This window comes from Aphidius gifuensis, linkage group LG3 (genome assembly GCF_014905175.1).
Source record: "Aphidius gifuensis isolate YNYX2018 linkage group LG3, ASM1490517v1, whole genome shotgun sequence".
NCBI lineage: Eukaryota > Metazoa > Arthropoda > Insecta > Hymenoptera > Braconidae > Aphidius > Aphidius gifuensis.
Genome location: NC_057790.1, coordinates 2,745,136 through 2,773,024, shown reverse-complemented (window position 1 = coordinate 2,773,024; position 27,889 = coordinate 2,745,136). Strand labels below are relative to the sequence as shown.

General features: G+C 21.9%; 1 protein-coding gene across 4 annotated transcripts; it reads right to left on the bottom strand.

Moving 5' to 3' along the window:
* Positions 1-363: 363 nt before the first annotated feature.
* LOC122851444 (kinesin-like protein KIF13B) lies at positions 364-27,632 on the bottom strand. Of its 4 annotated transcripts, none has more exons than XM_044150661.1 (13): positions 26,942-27,632; positions 23,031-23,109; positions 12,427-12,590; positions 10,155-12,007; positions 8,087-9,968; positions 7,866-8,008; positions 7,311-7,485; positions 5,799-5,816; positions 4,492-4,563; positions 3,938-4,089; positions 2,924-3,848; positions 2,632-2,811; positions 364-2,544 (listed from the first exon to the last, which is right to left on the bottom strand). In XM_044150661.1, the coding sequence occupies exons 1-13, from the start codon at positions 26,994-26,996 to the stop codon at positions 2,456-2,458; spliced, it is 5,787 nt and encodes a 1,928-aa protein (XP_044006596.1). In that variant the 5' UTR covers positions 26,997-27,632; the 3' UTR covers positions 364-2,455. The 4 variants fall into 4 exon arrangements, with proteins under 4 accessions (XP_044006596.1, XP_044006597.1, XP_044006598.1 ...); XM_044150662.1 differs by having other exon boundaries at positions 8,087-9,953; positions 26,942-27,624; XM_044150663.1 differs by lacking the exon at positions 5,799-5,816 and having other exon boundaries at positions 26,942-27,624.
* Between the last annotated feature and the right edge of the window lie 257 nt (positions 27,633-27,889).

Sequence of the window (27,889 nt, the reverse complement as noted above, 5' to 3'; positions counted from 1 at the left end):
AGCATTAAACATGGACATTTTATTATTTAATAATTTTTGGGATGGAATTTGCAATAAGCTCCAGTTATGTGTACTCATTCAAAAATCATAACAAAATATTTCAAATGTTTTATTGTATTAACAAAAAAAGAAATCAATCATCTGTAAATAAATAATACAAAAAATTATATAATAAAAAATATAAACAAGGTAATTTTTTAAATTAAATTATAAAAAAAATTAAATAAACATAACAAAAATAATAATTGTGGTTGAAATTAATGTTTTATTGTTTTTTTTTTTTCATGTATATATGTACTCTGACATGAGTACTTGTTTTATGTTCTTTTTTAAAATTGTTTGTTCTGGTTGTATATGATTGTATCAACTTTCAACAATCTATTACCAAAAAAAAAAAAAAAAATAATGGACAAGTCTTGATAAGCTGCAACATTTATTCCATTGCCAATAAACAATTCAAAATATATTTATGAAATAAAAAAGAAAATAATATATCAATTAGCTAGGCAAATGGTGCTGCGATCAAGACAATATTCATTAATTATTATTCAATAAATATTACACATAATAATTATAGTCTTTAATGATAATATTGTTCTAGTTGGACAGGAATAGTTTACTTTTTTTGTTGTTGTTGTTATTGTTGATTTTTTTGTTTAAAATATGGACAAATTAATTTTGTTTTTGTAAATTTTTAATGTTAATTTGTAAGTCAATTATTTAAATTTCTTTTTTGTTCATATTTTTTACGCTTTTTAATATTTTCTTTTTTTTTTTTTTTTTTTTTTCAATTCATTTTTGCTTGTTTTTACACACACACATACACATACATATACGCATACACATACACACACTCGTGGAAGTACTTAAAATTTAAACGAAAAGAAAAACAAAAAAAAATTATATATAAACATTGAAAATTTGATTTAGCTTCAATTAAATTATGAACAATTTGTTGCGTCTGTAATTTATTTTTTGTTATTATTTAATTATTATTATTTATTGTTAATAATGATTTTTAAAAAGACTAGTTTTTTTGGTCATCCAAAAAACATAAAATAAAACAAATGATAATAAAAATTAATTTACAATTGATTGAATTATAATAATAATTGTTTTTTGTTTTTATTTTTTTTTCTTTTGAATTTTATTATCTTAAACATTTATAATTAATTAATTATTATAGTTTATGCATATATGCAAGTGATACACATTGAAGCAAATTTTTTTAAATTTATTTAAATAATAATTATTACATTTTATGATTAATCTAGTATTGCATACCTACTGCACTTTAATCACTGGAATAATTAAACACAAATTGCCATTTAGTTTAATTATTTTTTTGTTTAATTTAATTCTTTCAACTATTATTAACTCTTTTTTTTTTTATTTCTGCAATAATTAATGCTAAAGAGTAAAATTTCATACACGTTTTTAGTAGGCATATTTTATTAATTTTATATTTTTAAAATTGATTTATGGTTTTTAATTTTATTAGTGTTTTTATATTCACATACTCATGTAGTAACATAAAAAAAATAAAATGATATCAGTAAATATGTATATTACAATAAAAAAAATAAAAACAAATGATAATTAATCTAAGTAATGGTTTTTAAAAAATGTAAATAATACAATATCAAACAAAATGTATACATGTAAATAAAATTTAAATAATCCACAAAATATTGTAGATAAAAATTGTCATTGATAATTATTTTTATGTAGTGAATATTAATAACTGTGAATATGTTTTCTTATTGTTTTTTTTTTTTTTCATTTTTTATTTATTTAATTAAAAAAATAATAATGATAATATTGTGCATCACATTTTTCCCTTATTCTGAAAATTGCATTTAAGCAATTTGGAAAGTGTGCACTTTGAAAAAATATACGTGTGAATCGTATATATATTTAATTTTTATATTTTTTCATTATTAATGTATAATTAATATACTACAAATTTGTATTATTCATTTATTCAATGATTATTATTTTTGTTTTTTCATTAAAATGCACAAAAAATTAAATTATAAATTAATAAAATTAAAAAAAAAAAATGCCATTTGATATAAATGGAATGCTTTAGAGTTGATTGAGTTTTATTTGTTTTTTTTTTTTTTTCTTTCATTTTACTACTAAAAAACAATGCTCAATTAACTAAAATCTAAAATGTGAGCACAGATAATATTAATTATTTAAATATCATTAATTAACTGTCAATCAAATTTCTAAATATTGAATAATTTATTTTTCATTTTTCACTTTGCAGTTATTTTAATGATACTATTTAAATTAAAAATAATAGACAATCAGCTGTTTTAGTCTTGATAAATCAGCATTACTACCTCGTCTTAAAATTTTTATTTAATTTAATCCTTTTGTTTTTTTTTTTCACTCTTTAAAAAAATGCATTTTTGGCATTTATTAGTTAAAATTTTTGATAATATACTCATTTACCACGTGGTGAAGAACGTGTACCAGTTGTTGAGAGACCTTCACCTCGACTTCGACTACGATGTAACGAGTGCAAGCCTTCACCTTGATTAAAAAACAAATAAATAAATAAATAAACAAATGTATTATTAATTTAGAAATATTTTTAATTTATTTAAATGATTAATTTACCTCTGCTAACACTCCTGCGCATTGTTGATGATGGTGGTGGTGGTGTTTGTTCTTGCTTGGTAAAATTTCTAAGTGCTCTACCACGTCTGTCTTGTATAAGTTTATCAACTTTAACAAATATACCACATTTTGATCGACATGTAAAATATCTGTGTCCATTAACAGCACCATCATTTTTTCCTATAATTTAAAAAATACATTTTAAGATGAAAAACAGATAATATAAATATGTAAAAACTACATGGAAATATTATCTATGAATTTATGAAAAAAATAAAAAATAAAAACATACCAGTTGGTGCATCAAGTTCAATACCAATCCAACTACCAGATGCAAATTCAGTTGGTCCAATATATGCAATAACACCACAATAACTGTATGGACGTACCATAACAGATTCACCCAATACAACCCAATCAGGTAATGGTGATTCAACTCTTGTTAAATCATTTCTTGATCCAAATACAGAAAATTTATCAACATTATCATCATCAATTCTTTCTGTTGAACTATTATTACCATTATCATAATTTTCATCACTTTGTAATTGATTATGATCCAATAATTTATTATCTGTTATTAAATTTGTACGTATCATTGGAAATGATGCTCTATTTTGTGAATTTAAATTTTTTCCTTGGTTATTTGATAGTTTACGTCTACGTACAATTTTATCATTTATTAATTTTTTATCAATAATTGTATTACCATCCATTGATGAATTTTCATCACCAGAATTTGATGCTTGACTTGAATCTTCAATTGATAATGTATTATTATCAATATTATTATCATTAATTTTATGAGTATTTTTATTATTATAATCATTTATATTATTATCATGTATTATTGTTTTTGAAATTTTATTTTTATCAATTTTTATATTATTAAATGTCTGTGGTATTTCATTGATATTATCAATATCAGTATTTATTTCACCTAAATATTCTTCAGGTGTTTCTGTAACAAGTGATGAATCCATTTTTTCATTTTTTTTATAATCAATTATATTACGATATTCTAAATCTGGTGTTTCATCAACACTTATTGATTTTATTGATATTGAATCATCAGATGTTAAATTTGTTGTTGATACTGCTTGTGAGCCATAGCCACTACTGCTCATACTTGGTGTATTGATTTTTGTTGATTGAAGTTCAGCCAATGAATCCAATGTACGAGATGTTGTTAATGGTTTACATGGCTTTGTTGATACCTATGTATTTACAAATTAAAATCATGAAATATAATAGCTACATTTTGGACGAGTCCATTTATTTATTATAAATTTATTAAAATACTTGCCTGATAAGATTCATATTCTGAATAATCAGCTTCACTTTTATCCTCATCATCAGCATCATTTATTGGTGATGATAATTGATTACCAATATTTGATGTTTCTTCATGTAAAGTTGTCATTCTAAGTCCCAATTTACCACCCATATTTGGTGATGCTTTAACAAAATGAATAATTTATATTAAAAATAAAATAGCAAAATTAAATAAATTAAATAATATTGCTCCTAGAAAAATTAAAATAATAATAATGGATATAAATAAATAAACATAAATTATAATCTGAAAAATAATACATCTACATGGACTACATAATAATATCTATTTTAAATGAATAAAAAAAAATTAAATGATGGAAAAAGGAACCAAAGAATAAACAAAACAACTATACAACAATAAATTATCAAATTAATTCAATTTTTGGCTTTTTTTTTTTAAGTTGTTAAGTTGTTAATTAGTAATTAGTAATTAGTATTGACAAATTTCGTATGATTATTTTGAAATTTAATTTTGAATATTGAATTAATTTGATAATTATGACAACACCGAATGTCACCTACACTTGGAAGAGGTGGACTGTTGCACACGAGTCAGTGAGTTGTTCGGAATGAGATTCAAAAATGTTGGTCTCGCTGAAAGGAGACAGATATCCAGTTAACACACATATTATTAGTTTCATTTTAAAAATATCAATAGTATTTTCATTAACATATTAAAATACAAATTTATAAAATAATTGTCAATATAATTTTTTTTTTACTATAAAAAAATAATTTACAGCTTCAAATACAATATTTTTTTTTATATATGACAATTATTTTAATTTGTAAATATTGGTATTTAGTTTAAAGTCATAAATATTAGTCATTTTATATTTATCATGCAACTCTAGATTTATTTTTTTATAACAACTAAATAGACCAAAAAAAATAATTCATATTACAATTTTATTGAATAAAAAAAAATCAAATCTATCTGATACTTGACTTTGAACTAAATGTTTTTTTTTCATATTTATTTAACAATAAAATACCATGATTTTCTACTAGCCAAATATAATTTTGGCAGCCTAAAATAATATAGAATCAACATTGAATCATCACATGTTTTCAAATAAATTAAAAGCTCAAGAGAAAAAAAAAAAAGTATTTATATATATTTTATAAAATCATATAATATATTAACAAAAAAAAATTGTTATAAACTTATAATATTATTTTGTTTTAATTAAATGTGGTAATTCAATTGTTACTAATTTTTTATTTTTATTTTATCAAAAGAAACATTGACAAAATACAAACCAGTAGTTGAAGAGTTGATTTATCTACAAAATTCTAATTTTTTTTTTCAAACAAATATATAACGTTATCTATAATAATATAAGATCATTTTGCAATCAAGCATGACAATATTGATTTTGTGCCAATGCTTATTAAGGAATTTAAAAAAATAAAGATATCATGCAAATTATTATTATTTCTATAAACTCTCGAAATAAATTTCTAGCACAAGTGCAAAAATAACTGATGATTAATTTGTCAAAAATGTTCAGAATATAGATTCAAATAAAAAAAAAAAAACATAAATATTGGTATTTAATTTTATTATCTAGAGTTCAATGAGCCATTAATTAATTAATTTTTTTTTCATCTGAACATTTGATGACTATGAAAGGTGCACTTGCGATTAATGATTTATGAAGATAAAAATAAATTAAATTTAAAAAATAACAAGGGTAATTACAACAGACAGACTCAACCACTTACGAGAAAATTTATCTAAAAATTTAAACCTCGTTTAAATATATTTATACAATTAAACAAAAAAAAAAAAAAAAAAGAAAAACAACATCAAGACTCCATTTTACCTGAATTGAGAATGGAGCCTTGGATTTGCCAAAATAGTAGTAGAAGTAGACGTGGATGTTTATAAACAGATAAACAAATATAAGTAAATTGTAATAATAATTAATAATAATATATATTTTTGTTAATTACCAACAATGTTAATTTAATTTTTAATATTTATGTCAGTTTTAAAATATTATTTGTATCAAGTGGTAGAGACTTTTATTGTCAGCTGCTAAATTTTTCTATGAGGCCAATTATTTGACACAATGACACAATTGTCATGCTCAAAATTTATTTTTCTTTTTCAATATTTATTTTTATAAATTTGTAACATTTGTAAATTTTTTTAAAAAATATAAAAATCTATTTTGCTATTTTTTTTTGTATAAAAATAATTATTAATACATTTTTTTTTTTTTTTTTAAGAGATGAGCGTTTATTTTACCCTAATTTTTCTTATATAAATATTGAGCATGAAATTTTTTTATTTGGCAATTGATAAATGTGTTAATTAAAATTTTGTGGTACAATGATTTTAGTTTTTAAAAAAAAATTCAGTTTTTGTAATTTTTGTAATTATTATTTACCAATAATAAATACAAAATATTGTAGCTGAATTTTTAATTTTAATTCGAAACAATGTGAGCTTTTTCGTGTGTGTAAAAATTAATTCAAGCAAATAATAATTTTTAGATATTATTATTTATTTCAATTAAATCCAAGTGACTTGATTAGTGATATTTTTTAGCATTTGCTTTGTTATTTGAATTTTTTGTTTTATTTAAAAAAAAAAAAAATTATTCATGCAAATAATAATCGTTGCAATAATAAATGTGAATTTATTTTTAATAAAAAATTTAAAAATTGAAATTAAAAATAAAATTATTCACGTTTTAATAAAAGATTAAAATCACATCAAAGGTTTCAATCAGTGATTAGCATCATGACATGAAAGGGCCAAATTGAAATATCGATTGATAAAAAAAATTGAATTTTTATTAAAAATAAAAATATAAAAGACACAGCATAAGCCACATCTCAAAACCAAGCAGTTGATTGATTATCATCATTCAACTTGATAATGAAATTGAATTTTCAAAAATTAATAAAAAAATTCAAAAAGTAAGTGACTTTATTGTTTACGTTGTTTTAATGTCAACAGTATGCAGCAAATAATCATTAATTTTTTTTTCTATTTTTGTTAATTACCTTTTTGCTGTTGCACAACTGTCACTTGAGATTTTTTTTGTACAAAGACAATATGAAAAAGAAATTTAAAAAAAAATATATTGTGAACTCAATTGCGCGTGTTTTGTATATTTATTTTATTTTTCAAGTGTATTTGTGTAATTGAATTAATTGATTAAATGTTTTATAATTTTTCAATAGTATAATTAATATTTAATTTGTCATTTTAAATAATTTTTTTAATAAAAATAATTATACCATTAAAAATTTATAAAAAAATGCTTTGCAATTATTAATGATTATATTTATAATAATAAATTAAAATAAAATAGTTATCTTACCAAGTCCAAATGGTTTTGATGGTGTATTTAAAAAGTTGTCATCGTTCCTGGCATGACCACCAAGTGAAGCACGTCGAGGATGAGGTGCACCGTTTAGTTCGGAATTCAAATCTGTCACACTCTCTGATCGTGTTACTGTCAGTGAATCCATTGATGTATTTTCGAACCTCATAATCTAGATTAAAATTTAAATAGAAATAAAAAAAAAAAAAAAAAGTATTAAAAAAAATTAATATTCAATAGTAATGTTTGCAGCGTAAATGAAAAGCATTAAAATTGTGCATTTTAAAACAAACCATAAATCAGAAAACCCAGTGAGACATTGTAATGTAAAAAACAAATAATAAATAAATAATAAATAAGAAAAATAAAATTATTTTGTGTTAGTATTATTATTTATGTTGAAAGTAATATATAATAATAAATAATAATAATTAAAAAAAATTCATGCATAATCATCTGACGATGCAAACCATTGTGTAAAATTTCATTCAAAATAATAAATTAATTAATTAAGATTACAGTGCGTGTGAGACGTTGAAGTGGTTGAAGTACCTGTGAGAAATTTGGTACACTTGCTGTTTTTCGCATAAGTGGTTGTCCACGTGCTTGAAGTAATTCTTTAACAGCAACACTTTGTCTCAGTCTATCAAGTGTTAATATACTTTCAACAGCAGATACTCCACGTGTATATTTTTCTATAGAAATAGAAAAATAATAAATAATTTTATCCAAAATTGTCAATATAAAAATAAATAATCAAATAAATAACTTACCAATATATGTTTCACCATCACAAAGACTATTGTCTTCACCACTAGCAGCAATTTGTGCTAAACTTTCTCTATCTTCAAGTTCTTCACTGGCTTTTGGTATATTTGATACAACTTCATATGTAACACCAGTTTGTGTTAAACAATCAAATCTAACAATTCTTTTAAATATACGATCAGTTATACTTTGTCTTTTATAAATATTTAATGCAAGTCTTTTTCTAAGAACAAGATCCATTGGTGCTGGATGTGATAATCTAACAGTTGTTTTTAATATTAAATAAACTCTTTCATTTGGATCAGTTATTTTATTTAAATGTAAATTATCATGTATACTTGAATCCCATGTTGCAATAGCACATACATCTTTTTCTAAATGTCGTATTATTGATAAATTATCAAATTGATTACCAAATTCTTTAGATAATATTGAATTTAAACCAGTAACTGATACTTCTTCACCAGATTGATGTGTTGATAAATCATCAGCATTTAAATCAAGAAATAATACTGGCATATGATTTTCCATACCAGATGGTGGTAACCAATCAGCTGGTGCACCTGGTATACCAGAACCAGCAGCTGGTACTAATACAGCATTTCTTTCTTCAGTTAAACTAACCCATTGATCAACTAAACTTTGTTCTCTTTCATTATCTTGTTCACTTTTATCTGTTTTATTTATTAATTTTTGTATTTGTTGATCAAGATATTGACGTCTTCTAACTAATGCATCACTCCATTTTTCTCTAAGTACATTTAAATCTTCATCTTGATAACTATCAAGTGGTGCTTGTAAACGATTTCTAATTGCAACTGAACCAACTTGTATATTTAATATTGATTGACATATTATTGGTAATGTACCAGAATTTTGTACTGGTTTAACACGTACTTGTATACGTCTTTGTTGTCCTTGACGTAATTGATATATACCACCAGTTTGTATATCTGGTTTAATGGCAACTTCAACTGGTGAATATTCACCTTGTTCATTTAATTCTTGTATTTCAACCCATAATTCAATTTTACGTGATAATTCTAACCAACGATCAGCTAATGAACGTGCTTTAGCTAATTGTTGTTGTTCAACTTCCCAACCAGGACGACTACGTGAAAAACCAGTTGATCTATGACCCCATACTTCAATACTCAATGCACCCTCTGAACAATGCTCTAAAAATTCTTCATTAATTGGTATTGTAAATTCTTTAGTATGATTAAATTTAAATGCAAGTGAATCACGTTGTCCAATTGGTATATTGTTTATTGGTAATTCAGAATTAACAATTGGTGGTACAACTATTGGTTCTGGATGTCCCCAAAAATTATATTGACAAAATACAAAATGACTCAATGATAATGGTAAACCACTTGCTTGTTTTATTGTAACAGCACATGTTATATGACTTGAACCAGAATAATCTTCTGTTGAATCACAACTTGATGATGATGAAGATGATGATGATGATGATGATGATTCAGATGCTGCTTCACATATTCTATCTTGTGGAAATTGTCCTTTAATACGACTTATTTCAACTTGAAGTCGTCCAGCAACTTCACCCTGTTGGCTTATTATTGGTGTATGATAATCAAGTCTAACATCATGATATAATACTTCAAGAAATATATTTGCAACACCAATTAAATTATGATTTTCTTGTGATTCATAAAATGGATCTTGTATTTTTCCTGGTAATTCATCTTTTATTGTTGGTAAACGTTGACAATTTGATGGATCTTTACGTTCATCATACATTTCACGCATATCAACTAATTTATTTTCTAATTTTTCCATTGTCCATACTTGACTACCCATTGTTGTACGTTTAACTAGTATTGCTGGCTCACTGACAAATGCACCACGCTGAAAAAATACACTCTGGATTGGTATTCAAGAGTGCACAATTAAAATAATAATAATAAAAAATAATAATAAATAATAATGATAATGAATAATAAAATATAATATTAATTAAAGTCGAGAAATTAAAAATAATAATAATGCTTTGTAAATAATAAATAAATAAATTAATTAATAAATATATTAATTGAAAATAATATTTACCTTTCTATTTGGGCTCAAATTATTTGGTGGTATTTGTAGAGTAACAGAAAATTTAGTTTGTTTATCCATTTCTTCAGCAAGAAAATTAGCTTCTTGTACAAGTGAATTTGCTTTTAATATATCAGTTTTTAGTTGTCCCAAACTTCTTTTAAATGTTTCATCTCTTTCTTGTGCCCATTTTTCAACTCTCATTTGTGTTGTTGGTGTACATGCTGGTAATTTACCAGTTTGACTACCTCTCAATGGATCATATGGTAAATATGGTGAATATGGTGTTGATGGTGATAAAATATTTCGTAATTGTTGAAATTGTCTTTCATATTCTAATCTTTGTTTTTCTAATGCAACTTGTTTATCTTCTTCATGTTGTTTTTCAAGTCTTGCAATTGCTCGTTGTATTGGATCATTTGATAATTCATTGAGCATTAATTCTTCACGTGCAAAATTATAATCAATATTTTGTGCTGGTGTTTGTGGTTCACTATTAATTGATGTTGAACTACGTGGACAATTAACACGAAAAAAATGATGATTACCCCATACAATTCTATCACCATGTAATAATATTGTTTTATTAATAACTTGACTACCATTTATAAAACATCTTGCACCATTTTGTGGTGTCATATAAAGACCACTATCTTCAATTGTAATAACACAATGTTCTGGTAATATACCAAGACCATGTAATTGTATATCTTGTTCAGTTGTTGCTGAACGTCCACCAACAAGTGTTTTTTCTTTTAAATAATAAACTAATAATTCATTTAAACTTGGATCATCATTTAAATTAACTAAATAATATTTATTTTTTTCAACTTGTATACCACTTGCTTGTACACTAATACCCATTTTTTCAAGTGCATGCTGTCTTTCATGTTGTAATCTTTCTGTTTTAACTAATTTTTCTTCCCATGTTTGTGACATTTCTTTCATTAATTTTTCAGACTCAGATAATTTTTCAGTAATATCAGTACGTTGTTGTCCAACAACAGAACCATGTCCAGTAGCATGTAATAACATTTCTTTAAGTGTTTCAACTTCTTGTCTAAGTTCACGTATAATACGTGCATTTGGATCTTCATTAACAACAGCATGATTAATAATTCTTTTAGCACGATCAGCATAACGTAATGTTGATAATGTTTCTTCATAATTATCAGCAGCTGGTGATAATGTTGCAACCATAACAGTTTTACTATTACCACCAAGATTATCTTTTAATAACCATGTTAATACAGAATCACGATATGGTACAAATTTATCACGTATTTTATTACCACCAGATGATTGATCAGCTAATTTTGATATGACTAGACCAAGTGTTGTTAATGATTTATTAATATTACTACCTTCTTTAAGACGATCACCAACAGCACCTGTTTTAACAGCTCTTTCACTACCAGCAAGATCAACTAAACTCATACGTGATACTTTTTCACCACTAACACCACTTTTTGTATCAGTTAATGTTTGTGTTAATATTACTGAAAATACAGCATGTGATCTTGAACTTTCGGAATTCATATTTGTTGCTGCAACTGTACGTGATTTATTACCTTCAGTCATTAAATTATCAATATCAAGATAATCTGTAACAGCTAATTGACTTAAACCATCAACATATGGACCCAATACATTGTGTTCACGTACTTTTAATGATTGTTTATTTGGCTTTGGATCTAATAAATCATGTACTTTTTCATTATATATTTCCATATATGATACTTCAACTTTATATGATAATTCAGAACTTTGTTGTTTGGCTATTAAATCAAATAAATTATCACATAAACGTGGTATTATTCCTTTGTGCTCACCACTTCCCATCATTGTATATGATTTACCAGATCCTGTCAATAAAATATTTTTATTAATTAATTATTATTATTATTATATACTTAAATACTTGATTTATTATTAATAGGATTTTTTTTTTTTCTTTCTGTGATCAGGTCATTTATTATTGTTCTGTACTTATGAGGCAATAAAAGTGCATTAATCCTATTTTCATACAGTTGTCATTCATCTCTTTATCAAAAGTTGCGTCACGATCAGGTCAAATGAATTTCAAATAGTTTTAAAAATAATATTTAACAAAAAAAAAAAAAAGTAGTCATGTTATTTTTAATTCAAATCGATAGACCTCATTCACATAATTGTTTGTTCAATGAATAAAATTCTATAGTCTTTATTGGCAGGGATATTTTTTTTATGATTTAAAAAATACAAAAGATATCATAAAAATATGAGAAAATATTTAATATTTTACCAGTCTGTCCATATGCAAATATGCAAGCATTGTATCCTTGAAATGCATTGTCCAAAATATCACGTCCAAGTGCATCGAATACGACTTCTTGACTTGCAAAATTTTCTCCTCCTGGTACCAGTGAATAAAAACAATGATCGAAGGCAAATGTTTTTGGTTTGTTTCTGTAAAAAGAAAATTTTTTTTTTTCATAAGAAAAAATATATAAAATAGACCAGGGTAAAATAGGACAACTAAGAATATCATAACAAAGAGATAATGTTTCTTGATTGCTTTCCAACTTAAATGGAACACTCAAAAAAATTTTACCATGAGAAAAAAAAAAATATATCATTGTTATAATTTTTTATATTTTTTTCAATCAAAAAATAAAATATAAAATTATATTCTTCGAGCAATCAATTAAATAATAATTTAAAAATGGAATTAATTAAAAAAAATATTTCAATTTTATAAATAAATATTAAAATTAATTTTTAAAATAAAAAAAAAAAAAAAATTCAATTGTAAATTAATCGATAATTGGATTATCAATATAATACCTTGAAATTCAGCTTGAAATAAATTAAAATTATATCTCAATCGAATCAAATAAAACTTATTTAAATATCAATTGATTTGTTCATTTATTTTTTACTATAAAAAATATTCAATTATTATTTTAATGTCATTTTTTATAAAATCTATAACACACAAATATTAAAATAAAAACTATGATTAGCTTTTTTTTTTATATAGATAAAAGTTACTGTAAATATACTGCAATATGATTTTATATATACAAATTTAAAAATAACTATTAAATACAATGGCGCCAAATATTTTTATTATCTGCTCTATTTTTTTTTTTGAATAAAAAAAAAAAATCAAAAATATTTCAAGTGTCTTGTATCATCAATAAACTTTTAGTGTAAATAAAAAATCATAAATATGTAAAAAGAAAACAATAATAAAGTAAGAAAAAAAAAAGAGGTAAATAAAATTGTGGAAAATCAAATAAATTACAAGAATAAAAAAGTATAATAGTATTTGTTGAATATCGAGTAAAATACAGACTGAAAATAAGTATTGGAATGAAATCGATTTCATGTCAATTTGATGGTGGACATGTATTCCACTAGCAATGGGAGAAAAATAAAAAAAAACCAACTCAAGTCTCAACACATTCACATATATATAAATCGATTTTAATTTCGATAAATTTATGTGATTTACCTGATACGTGAAATGGAGTATGAAGGTAAATATTTGACCTTTACATATTTATATATTTTTATTATATACTTATATATATTTTCCATAAATATAAATTCCTAAAATTCTATAAATGTTTATTAGAAAAAATGAATATTAAACTTTAAAAAATTTATACATAAAATTTTCGCTGTTAAATATTTTGAATAAATTTTAAAAAAACACAAGCATGTGTTAGAAAAAAAAAAAAGTAATTTAAAAGTGTCAAGTACATTAAGAAAATGAATAAAAAAAAAAAACTACAATAAAATATTTTTTTTTAATTCTTGAAAAACCACAATGGGATTTTTTTTTTTTTTTACATCTTTTGCTACAGTGGATTTTCATTATTGGTCAGAAAGCGACTATGAAAAGAATTATTAATATTTTTTTTTTTTGAAAATATTTTCTAGCTTTTATTCTGGCTCTTGAGAGTACTAGTTTTATAACCTCTTATAGAAATTCATTGGCATAAAAAATGAAAATGTAAAATCAAAAGAAACCGAAAGAAAGAAATTTTTATTTATATAAAAGTTTATGAATTTTATATGAAAACTATATGCCAAATGGTAATCACAAAAATAGTGATGATATATTTTTTTTTTTTATGTAATAGTTAACAATACATAAATTTAAAAAATAAAAAATAATGTTTATATGGGTGTTTGTGGCTTTAGAAAAAATTTAATTGACCGTGTAAATTGTAAATGGAGGAATAAATGTGTTTCTACATATTTAAAGGGCGTGCGCAAATAAGCTAATCGATTACGATAAATATCATCAAAAACCTATATTATATATTTATATAAATGTAATCTAATGATTGTAAAATTTATAATCATATTTATTTTACTTTTTTTATCACTAACCTTTAAACTTAAAAAAGAAAAAAGTAAATTTCTATATAGGTATCCAATATTTGAAAATAAAAAAAAAAGTTCTAAACAATATATTTTATTTAAAATCAGTCTATAAATTTATTTTTTTTTTCTACTTGATAGAAAATTTACTGGAAAATGTAAAAAAAAATAGTAAAAAGTTGTGAGTGTATATTTTTTTTATTAAAAAAAAAAAAAAAAGTTGAGAAAATAAAGTAACTTGCTTGAAAGGGTTTAGTGGTCTTATCGAAACAAGCATGCAAGAATAAAAAAAAAAACCTGAGACTGGACTTTTGATGTAACAAATAAAAGTGGATTTTTCATCAACACTATCTAGATGTTTATAAAATATATTTTATTTTTTATTCGTAGATTGAATGATTAAAATAACACGTAATGCGAAACACACTCGATCAATAGTTCCAGGCTTTTCCGACCACACTAAATTCATTTTTTTTATATTATATATTTTTTTATGAAATTTGTACTGAATGTTTTATAATACAATTACAACTATATATAAATATAAGTATAATATTAATTATAAAACTACAAATATATAACATATGTTTTTTAATTATTATAAAAATAAAATAATAAAACTCGTAACACTTTCGGGTAATAATAATTTGCAACTGAGAATAAAATTTTTTTTATACAAGGTCTTTTATAATTAACTAGAAAAAAAATAAATTAACATTAATTAATCAATTTTTTTGACTTAGAAAAAAATGTTTAACACGTAATTTTATTTTTTATATTTAATAATTATTATTTGAAGGTAATTTTTAGTTTTAAAAATTATTTAATTTAATAAACTATTAACACGATATAATAAATATTAATTCAACAAAATATTAAAAATAAAAATTATATTTTGTAAAGTTCAAATAAAGCTTGAGCTTGACAATAAATTTTTTCTTTTCATTTGAAGAAATTATTTATAAACTTTTTTTTTTTTCTTTAAACTTGTGGTAAATAAATATTTAGAATATTATTACAAATATATAGATAAATAAAGATATAAATAAATAATTTTTTAAAGTAAAAAATTTAAATATTAAAACGTGTGACCTATTTGGTTAGTAGTTTTTTAGTAAAGAATGAGGAATTTTTTAGATTAAAAATTAAAATTTAATGCAAAAATTTACTGATAAATAAATATCTAAAATATCGATGATATTGAATTCGTTCTTTTGAAATAACAACAATGTATATTATTTATTGAATTGACGAAATAACTATAGATATATATTTAGGCTAAAAGTAGAGCAGTATGTCTGACCATCGCGTGACCCTATCCCCTTGATTTAAAATTTTCAAACCAGAAAATAATAGATATATACAAAAGGTCATCTTTTTAGACTGGCAGTGACCTCATTTAACAATATTATATTACTTTTTATGATGCTAATTAATTAAATATATATGAAAATAAAAAAAATGTAATAAAAAATATTTATTGCACTATTAAAAAGCAACTATTGTCTTGATAAAAAATTTTTAAAAAATTTCACTCAGTATTATTTGCTAGGTTTTTTTTTTATAATTATAATTATATATTTATTTTTTTTTTAACTAAAGGATTTTCTTTTATTTAAATTATTTGTTAATGTAGTTTTTAAATTTAGTTTATTTTTTTCTATTTTTTTATTAATTATGTATTTTGAAAATTTGAGTTTGTTGTTGCTGTTGGAAATTTTAAATTATTTATTTGATTGATTAACTTTTTATATACATATAATTTAGTTTTATTTTATTGTATATATATATTATTTGTCTTTTTTATTATAATAATATAAATTTAAATTATATTATAAATATCTTGTCAACTTGAGTTTTCATCAAAAACATGATCCTTGAATTTATGCCATAAAAAAAGCAAGTTTTTCAAGCTTCAATATAAACATGTTTTTTTTCATTATTCTGAACACGAAAACAAAGTACTTTTTTGACTTTGATGGAAATGAAATTTCAAATTGAAATAACAATAATAATACATAACTCAAAAGATATATTTTTTTTTGTTAAAGTTTAGTAAAATAACTTGGATTATGTCAAAAAACTTTAACAAAAAAAAAAGACTTGAACAAGGAAATTTAGTTTTACAAGTATTATTAAAAATACAAATTAAGCCGAAAAAGAATTTAAATGAAAAAATGAATAATTCAAATTAGTATAAATAATAAAAAAAAAGTTTTGTATTTGAAATTTTTTAAATTTTAAAACGAAAGAAAAATTTACCATGGCATAGTTTAAATTTGTGCCAGCTCTCATATTTTTTAATTTCATTATAATATACAGTTTATATTAAAAATAAAAACATAATATTAAAATAATAATAATGGTAGCTATCATGGGAAATGCCACAGGTCATGCACAGATATAATTACTCTGTAATTATGATTTTTTATATTTTTTTTTTTTTCTCTATAACAATATATAAAAAATAATAAAAAGTAGAAGTATGATATCAAGCTTGAGAAAAAGACAAGCTAGTTTCTGATATGAAGATAAAAAAAAAAATTATTGTAGTAAATAATTTAACTAATTCAACTAATTTATTTAAAAAACTAAAAATAAATAAAATAAAATTTAAAAAAAATTATATTTTTTCATTTAGAAAGATTATTAAAATATCTAAAAATAAATTAATTGACAAATTTATTGTGTCTGATACTTTAATCGGTTTAATAAAATTATTTTTAAATTACAATAATCGATTATTTATAACATAAATAAATAAGAAATAAAATCTTAAATATTTAACGAAAAAACAAAATTAAATTACCATCAATTGATCAATTTTTTCTTCCACTTTTAAGTCAATTTTATTTCCTAAACTTTTAAATAATTTAAATATAATTTAATAAATAACCAAGTAAATAATAAATTAATAATATTTTTAAATAAAAAACTTGACAATGAATTTTTTTTTCATTTTAATTGGAAAATTATTCATGAGTCATTTTTTTTATTTTTATTGTTTTTAAATCGATGCATTGAATGACACTTTGTACTTGTCTCATTAATGCCCTTGAACTTTGTATTAAACTAAGACTCCAACATTGGCAATTAATCCTTGATCTTTTATTAACTTATTATTCCTTATTTTATAACAAAAAGAAAAGAATTAAAAATAATTGATTAAAAAATTAATCCAAGTAGAATGTATAGTAGTAATTATTTTATTATTGTAATCAAATAATAAATAATTTAAGTGTGCTGTTTATTTATTTATTTATATGTTAATAATATATTTTAGAAAGCAAATTAATGTACACATGATGAACATGGTACTTTTATAGTTAACTCAAAAACTTAACGGTAACTTGAGTATATTGATCACAGCAAAAACGTCCTTGCTTTTGAGTATGCACACCAACTAAATTGCTGTTATATAAAATATATTTAGTATAGATATACACATATGCAAAGGATTATCGTTTGAGAAGTCAACCTGCTCTATGATGAGAAATTTCAAGACTGGAATGCTTTTCATTAACATACATCTGATGCATCTCGAAATTTTTCTATAAATTTATTTATTTTTTTCTCTTGCTACGTACTGTTTTTTTATAAAAAAAATTAGAAAAATTACTCATGCGAAAAATTTCAATTAAGACTGCATGAAAATATCGATAAAATTACTAATGATTTATTATGAGTAGCAGCTTCATTACTTTATCAAAAGAGATTTTTTTTTAACAAAAAAGTTCATTAAAAATTTTTATATAATTTTCTTTTTATACAAAATTTTGCAACGTTTTTTTTTAGGTATTTTTTTGCCCTTTTTTTTGGCTTTCTTTTGGCAGAATTAATGAATAAATGAATAATTGAATGATCATTTGGAGAGTTTCTTGACTAGTCAATTATTTATTAATCATTTTTTTTTTTTTTTTTTTTGAATGAATGAAGTTTGTTTCATCGAATTCAGGATATAAAATAAATAACTATGAAAAAGACTGATGAATATAATATTCATACGTCATTCATATGTAATTGCTATTTAGCCAAATGTCAAAATTTATTTTTCATGTTTATAAGACACTTGGAATTTATAATAAAAAATCCAAAAAAAAAAAAAAAGAACAATAATTTTTAAAACCAAAAAAATTAACAGTGTTTATTTGGTATTATTACTTTAATTGATAATTGAAAATTTGAATTGATTATTTTAATGATTATATTTAATATGTTATCAAATAAAAATAATCAAAATTGTTTTATTCAACTAAACTTGCATAAACGAATCCAGAAAAAAAGATATTTTAAAAAAACTATTGAAAATTTTCAAAGATAACAGATTTTAAAAATGAATAAAGTAAATTACTTTGTGAAATATAGTTAAAAAATTTAAATTGAAAGTAAACAAAAATATATTTTTCTAGCAAAATAATAAAGATAAAAAAGTAAAAAAAAAACAATAGTAATTAATTTGTGTTTCACCAGTTTGTTCAGTATAAATTTATTGTACATCCCGTGATTTGAACGGAAATGAAAAAATAAAAACAAAAAAACAACCAACAATATGGAAAATAAATTATTTTGTAAAAAATTTTTTGGACATAAAAAACATACAAAGCTTTTCACTGAGTTTTTTTTTTTCTCTATGCGGAAAAGTTACATATTCGATAGTTGGAACAAGTCCAGATAATATAATTAATTTTTTTTTAAATTTAAACGACATGCAATAGTTCAATGTACTTCATCTCAATCATCTCGATAAAATAATTTTTAAAATTCATCGACACATGAAAAGAAATTAATAAACAAAAAAAAATACAGCACGAATTTATTGACAAAAAATTGCATAAAATTAATCGATAATTTCTATATAATTAAATAATTTAATTAATTTAAATGGTCCTTATATAAAAAGGACAAACATCATCGATCTTCCGGACCTTTGATTGGTCATTGTTTTTCTCTCACTTACTCTCATATGAATTTCTTTCTGATTGCCTTTTTCTATTATTTTTTTATTTATTTCGTTAGCAACAAAAAAAAAAAAAAAACGCGCCAATGTGCTCGTAAATTTAAAAAATACAATGAAATCTAATTATAAAAATGACATTTTTCAATGTAATAATAATTCATGTAAAATATATAATTTAATTCGATTTAATTCAACTGTAAAATTGAAGTAAAAAAAAAATATTTATACCCCTTCATTAGATGATTCTTTCATGTACGGAATTCTCCAGAGGGTGACTTGATTAAAAGGAATAATCAAGACACCACAATAAAAAAAAAATTAATAATAATAATAAAAACCAGTCATTTTTCAAAAAACTATTTCAAATCTTATTCACCCACGTCATTGAAATTTTTTGTTGTTTTTTTAAATTCAATTTCTTGTATTTTTTTCATCAAAATTTTTTGTTTCAATAATTAAATATATTGTTAAATCGTTAATTAATTTTGATAATTTTATCAATGATTGTTTAATAATTATTTAAAAAATCAAATTATAGTTTTAAAATAATTTTTTTAAAAATATTTTACGATGAAAATATTTCTTTACTATCGCGTGTATAATAATCATTTATTAGCTTTTTTTTTACTACTATTTTTTTATACATTTGGCAGACAATTTGAGGCATTAATCTGGTAATTCGTCTTTCGAATCGCTTCGAGCAAAATTTACTGCCAGTCTGTCGCCCACAAAGTCGCCAAGTTTTTTTTTCTTTATTAGTGTTATTATTATTAACTATTGTTTCATTTAGAACAAAAAAAATTATCATATGGTGTTTAATAAATATCTACATCAACACTCTTATGTTTGCAAGTGTTTTTCAAAATAATTAAATATTTTTTTTACATACTTTTCACGCACATATGAAATACAAATGTCCTTCCTCTTTTATTTTATTTAGAATTATTTTCGTTTTTTAATTTAATATATTTATATATTATTAAAATTTTATTAATAATTTTTATTGTTTTTTTATGGCATTTAATTGATTGAGATTTTTATATTCAACTTTGAATTACGATGTAGTCGATGAATTTCAAAAGTGAAATCGACAGCAATATTAACAGGTGTAAAGACAAGTACAAACATAAATTTTATCGATTGCACAAACATACAACTAGCAAATGAAAAATAAAAAAAAATTATTATTACAGATAAATATTTTTTTTTTATCAACCTCACAATCAATAATGTTGACTTTGATATAAGTAGCACATGTGGGGATTTTTAAATCTAATTTTTTTATTATTATTTATACAGACTTTAAATTGACTCAATGAAAAAAAAAAAAAAAAAATTATTAATAAAATGAAAAGTATCTATTTTTTGAATTTCCATTTTATTTTTTTCAATATTAAATTTGAAGAAATAAAAAAAGTAATAACAATTGGAAAAAAAATTGTTCAATGCTAAGTTGGCTTTGTCATCCGCCGGAAATGCTCAGGAAACGAGTTTCTTTCTTTTATTTATTTTCTATATATTTTTATCTTTTTTTCATTGTTCATATATAATGATGGGTAATTTTTGAATTATTATTTTTTTTTTTAATTTAAAATATAAATTTTATTTTGACTAATTAAAATACATCAATGATTTTTAAAGTTTTATTATTTCAAAAAATTTACCTTTATCATTCGACAAAATTAAAAAAAAATTTTTATATTTTTCAAGTCATTTATATTTGTCTATTTTGAAGGTCAATGAATGGCCTTTGTCTTTTATATTTACATTCTTTATTAGATATTAATCTACAGCCTCAAAAAAAAAAAAAAAAAAATTGCTCAATTTTAGTTTAGTAAATATACAGTATATCTTTTTTTTTTTTTTAAATAATTTTTTAGGTAAAAAATTTAATAAAAAATTAATAAGCCATTAACATTTTAGCTAATAATAATACTAGAATGTAAATAGTAACACAAAATTTCAATGTCAATCAACATATGTGTTCATTTTTTTTTGTCAACAAATTGATACACGTGTTTGTTATTTATTTTTCCTTGCGAGTTTTAATATTAAACAAAACGAATTTCAAATAATAATTTAGATAAATGAAGATGTTGCTATGTTTATGTATTTTATATTTTTATTTATTTATTTATTTTATTCAAAGTTTACATACATAGTTTAGTACAGCTATGTTTATGTACTATTTATTAATAAATGAACTGATTTATATTCATTTTGAAATAATTAAATTAATATTATCTATAAATAATTGTAAAAAAAATGGAAAATATAATAATTTTTATTGATTATTAATTTTGAGGACACAAGTAAATGATACTTGATTATAAAATTATTAAATATACAAATAAATAATACGACCATGAATCATTTCACGTCATTGAACTATAAATAAAATACCTGTCAACTTGAGTCACAATAAAATGGATACTCTTTGAATTGGTCTTATCAATTGATGACATTATCAAAACTAAAATCATCTCTATAAAGAATTTTTAATTCAACTAAAAATTAAAATTATCAGCAATAAGTTATTTTAAAAAATATCTGTTAATATTTTTATAAAAATATAATAAATAAATAAAATTATTTAATAATTATTGTTGTTATTTTTTTAATCGTATTGAAAAAAAAGTTTAATCATAAAAATAATTTATAAATTAAACATATATTTTGAGATAAATATGAGATCAAGGTTCTTTTTTTTGAAGAGAAAAAAAAATTAAAGATTTATTTCTTTTTTTGTTTGTTTGTTAATAAAAATACAAATAACTTTTTACAATTTTATTGTATTTATTATTATCAAATGATTTTTCTTTAGATACAGTTCTTTCTTGAACTGAAAGTTTCATTTTTTTCTTGATATTTAGTTTAACTACTTTTGGAGTTTAACCGAGATCTCAAGGGGATGGACAACCACTTTGAAATTCAAGAGCTGTACTAATGACGTATATATGTGCAAAAAAAAAAAATTTACTAGATCAATGTATGTGTCTATAAAAACAAGTTTTTGATATTTGAAAAATTTTTAAAACTTGGAAAATTAACTATGCATTAAACAAAGTCAAATAATTTGATAAATTTAAAAAATAAAACAAATTATTTTATAGATTTAAAAAATAGATGACAACATTGTCGAGTCAATACAATTCTCATTGAATTTTTTTTTATACTTTTTTTCTTTATATTTAACTTGAGTTTTCAAATAAAAGTTTAAAAAAATATATAAAAGACAAGAAAATAAGAGTGAACTTTTAACCTTCTCTCAATAAATATACACTTATTTTGTAAATTAAGATAAAGAAAAAATAAAAATAAACAAAATTTAATTAAATTTTACTGATTGCAAAATAAATGTCAAGAATAAAATAAATTTAAAAATAAAAAATACTTAGTGAATTTTAAATATCTTTTAAAATATTTAAAAAAAACTAAAAATAATTTAAAAAATATATAATTCAAATGGCCAATTAATAGATAAATAAACAATCAATAAATAATTAATATTAATTTATTTTTTAAATATAAACAAATAAATAAATAAATCTTACTTTTCGATTGTCGTGGGATGTTGAAGAATGGTCTGTTGACCAGTCATTTCGACGACACATTGTGTACCAAGTTCCAGTTCTAAAAAATAAATAAACAATTATAATATTTAACATAAAAAAATACAAAAATACAATATAATAATCATAAAATTATTATAAATAAAATATATATTATTGAAGAAAATAATGAAATTTTATATCAACTAATTTAGATGTAAATCTGGCTATTTATTTTGAACAAAAAAAAAATTAGAATTAGGGGATGAAAAGAAGAAATATATAAATATATTTTGATAAATAAATATAATATATTTTGATCAAATGTATGCGGTCGTAAATGGGTCCATATTTTCATTGAATATATTATTAAAGACACACGTGATTTGGCATAAAGAATATAGATTAAATTGTCATGTTGTCGTCAACCCCTCGAATAATAATTATTACATATCCTTAAAGGTTAAATTTAAATCCCATAGTCATATTACTATATAGCTATAACATAGTCACATAATATTAATGCTTCAACACATTCAACAATATCAATCTCAATGACAAACAGTTATAATCAAAGTCAATTCAAAGCCACAAGTATCATTACACAATTTCACATTGAATATACAATCTAATTATTATTATTTATTAATAATAATAAAAAATCATTAGAAGAAAAAAAAAGGAGTATTATTATTTATTAAATAATAATAATTATTTATTTAATAATTTATTTGGCTACTATTATTTAAACTATTTATTATTATTTTGATTTTTTTCTTTTTAATTTACAAGTGATCATTTGTTAATTTTATTTCATCAATTGACTGGAAAATTTACCCTCAATACTATAAATAAGAAGCCAATAAAATTTTTTTATATATTTTGAATAGAGATTAATTTCTTTTTTTAAATTTATATTCAGGTCAGATGGTTGAATTTTGCATATGGCTATCAGCTGATTGTCAAAGGAATAATACGTAACAATTTTCCGGAATTGGTTTTGATTAAAAGCATATAAATAAATAAACAACAATGGCAACAGTGTGACACACACTTGGATGTTTTGTTAGCATCACTGTTATTTCATTTATATATATGTATAAATAAAAAAATATAGATTGCATACACGTGATCATTTACGTGACTCACTCACCACAAAATTCGTCATCAACAAAACCAACACTTGATTAAAAAATTATAAAAAAAGCAAAAAAAACAACATGCACATGTTTAATTAATGATGTGGAATTATTAATATTTATTGAAAATTAAATTTTATAATAAAAAAAAATAATAATAATATATTTTGAGAAATTAACAGCGTTGTTTTTAATAATTAATCAAGTTTATTTATCAATGTTCTAGAAAGCGTAAATGAAATATTTAAAATTTATTTTTTTTCTAAAATAAATATCATATTTTTTAATTCTAAACATGTGTGTGTGTGTGTTTTTTAAATTAAAAAAAGAAAATTTGAATTTTTGCTCTAAATGCTAGGATCGATAAATGGAAGCGACTCTATCTCATGTGGATTGTAAAAAAAAAAAATCAGAAAAGTCCCTGAAATAAAATTTTTTTTTTCTGTTGAATAAAAATGAAATGACCGAGAAGGAAAAAAAAAATTATGTATCCGTCTAGACAGTTGGATTTATGGTATAAAAAATAGTCAAACAAACAAGTCAAAAAAATAGAATTATTAGATCGATCAGTGGGAGTGTAATTTTTGAAGTGTGTTTCAAAAGTCACTTGGCCATTTGGAGTTTAAGATGGCTGCCGAAAATCATAGAAATAAAAAAAAGTTAAAGAATACTAAAGCAATTATGATTTTTGACTTTTAAAATCGTCGAAATAACAATAGTAACGTGTACCACTAGAAAATATCAAAAGTTTCGAGAAGTCAGTGATGGGGCATGGGTCCCAGACAAGGGCCTCGTTTAAAAATTCATAACTCATCAACAAATAAATATTAAGACAAAAAATTTATTCAGTGTACTCTTCAATATGTCAACATTACACTGACCAAATTTCGTGAGATTCCCACCAGTGGTTCCGAAAGAAAAAAAATTGATAATCAAAAAAGATAACATCATGTAAAAACTATAATAAATTATTTGAAAAAAATAAAATAAAGTCTAGCAATGTTTGTTAAATTTAATTGCCTGTAGATATAACGACTGATGAACCTTTCGTGTCAGCAGAATTATCAGTATGTTACAAAAATGTCAAACATGATAAAAAAAAAAAAACAAAAAAAAGCAATTAAACTAATGAGTAAAAATAAAAAAAGATTGGCGTTTTAATCATCCAGCAATTATGAGCTCATTCAACTTAAATTTATATATAAATTATAATTGAAGAATGGAGAAAAATAAATAGTTAATATGAAGAGGAAAAAATAAAATAAGAAAGTGTTAATTAAACATTAATTATTATCAAACGTCATTTTATTAATGGACATATTTTAATTAAATGTTTTAAACAAGTGCATCGTTGAGTGACTTTTAACACGCAAGAAAGCAAGTGTAACACATGACATTTATCATTTTTAATATATATTTAATAATAACGAAATTAAAATTAAATCTAGTCACGCCAAAACAACAATTATTACAAACCGTAAACAATTTCGATTTTTTTAACATATTTTTTTCCTCATCATATATTACATATTTATATATTATTTATTTCCTAAATATTCATAAGTCATTATATCTAGCCACGTGAAAAATAAAATATAAAAACTTTCTTTTAAATGAATATATAAATAAACTCTAAATTAATTTAAATAAAACAACAAAAATAATTAAATCAAATTTAAAATAATGAAATAAATTTTTCTATAAAAAAAAATGAAACTTATTTTAAATAAATTTTATTATAAAAAAATTTAATAAATAATTTTTTATTTAAACTTTTAAATTGTTTATAGTTCAATAATTTTGCTAACAAAAAAAAATTATAAATAAATAAAAAATTTTAAGGAAAATAATGTCGTCGTGGGTGAGCAGTTCTTTAAAAAAAATTTGATAAAAAAATTTTTATAGTTTATTATTATTATTATAACTATTGTTTAGTCACTCATATAAATTGTTTTTTGTCACGAATATTATGTATATATTTTAAATCTGTGTGTGTGTTGATGTAAAAACATGTTGAAGAAAAAAAAATAATAAAAAAATAAACGTCAGCGAAAGTAACGATGCTAATTGTGTACGACTATGTTCAAGTTCCAAGTGTCCATAGAAAAAATAATAATCATAATAATAATTTTAAAAAATTAATAATTAACAAAGTAAAGCCAATAAAAAAACTTGAAAGTTATTTTTATAATTTATTTTAAATAAACCCCATCTTTCATATACCTAAAAGTATTTTGATTATTTTTTGTTTAAAAATAAATATTATTATACTTTTAAATTTTAATAATTGTAAATTGTTTTTTTAAATATATAACATTGTTAATAATAATAATAAATAATACTAGAATTTTCCAAGATAAATTTATGTAAATAAAAAATGTATTAAAACATGATAGATTTTAACAAACATTCATTGCGTTTTTATATAAATTTGTTGATAATTATTTTTATATTTTTTTTTGCTCAATGGAAAAGTGGGAAATATAGTGAAAGGATTAATCACTAGTTTATCAACTTTAATGTTTTTTAAAATTAAATCGTCATTGATTACGACGTTTTTCTAGTATGGCAAAAAAAAAAAAAAGCAAAAAAAAGATGTAAAGAAAGAATCAGGCCAGCATGGAAAGTGTCAAAATGAAGTCGATGAAAATTCATTGAATTTATTTAAATAATAATTTATTTTTTCATCAAAAATTGTGGTATAAAAGAAGGGGATATTAACTGACGTCAATTATGACAATTTGATAAGAAATAAAATTATGAATAAACACTTACCACGACGATTGAATGGTCTAACACGAACAGCAACTTTAATTTTATCCGTGGCCATGATTTATCACTGATCAAACAACAAAATAAAATCAAAAAAAAAAAATAAAACCGGCTATACACTTGAATTAATTATTTAAATAATAGAAAAAAAAAAACCATTCACAATAAATAAACACAAAAAAAATAAAAAAATAAAAAAAATGAAATAATTAAAAAAAATTATAACACTGATACTCCAAAAATCACAGTATAATCATTGTCACTAAATTAATTATTATTGTTAAACACTATTGATGTTTTAAATAATACATTTGTACTGTATTATTTTGATATTATTATTTGTTATTATTCATAAGACAGCTACAGTAAAATCGTGCTCGTGACATAGATCGCCATATTGCTTTTTTGTGGTGTACATGTATATGATTGTAGTTCACATTATGTTGTGTCTTGTGTGTCACTATATTTTATTATAATTTTTTATAAATTTTATTTCAATTTTCAAGTTAACACAACACACACCCAAAGACTATAGAGATTTTATAAAACGGAGCACTCCGATGAGGAGTTACTTTGTGCACAGGTTGAGGGGCTTCAAGCCTTCAACTTTATTTGTTATTATTATTATTTATATTATTTATTTTTTTATTTTTTAATATGTAGTAGGGATAACAGCTCATTGTGTTGTGACGTAGTTCAGTAGTTGACAAGCTTCTTGATTAGACTCTCGTGGCGCTGAGATCAAAATTTTTTTTTTTTTTTTTATTGCGATTGCGCAAATAATTGATCGAGGGAGATGAAACAAAAAATTAATTTAAATTTTAGCGCGTTATTAACAGTTGGTAAAGAAGAGTTTTAGCTTGTTTGTGTTTTTGAAATTATAATTATGTAATTATTCTATTTGATAAATATTGAAGGCTCAGGTTTGATAATGACTTTTTAAATTAGGTA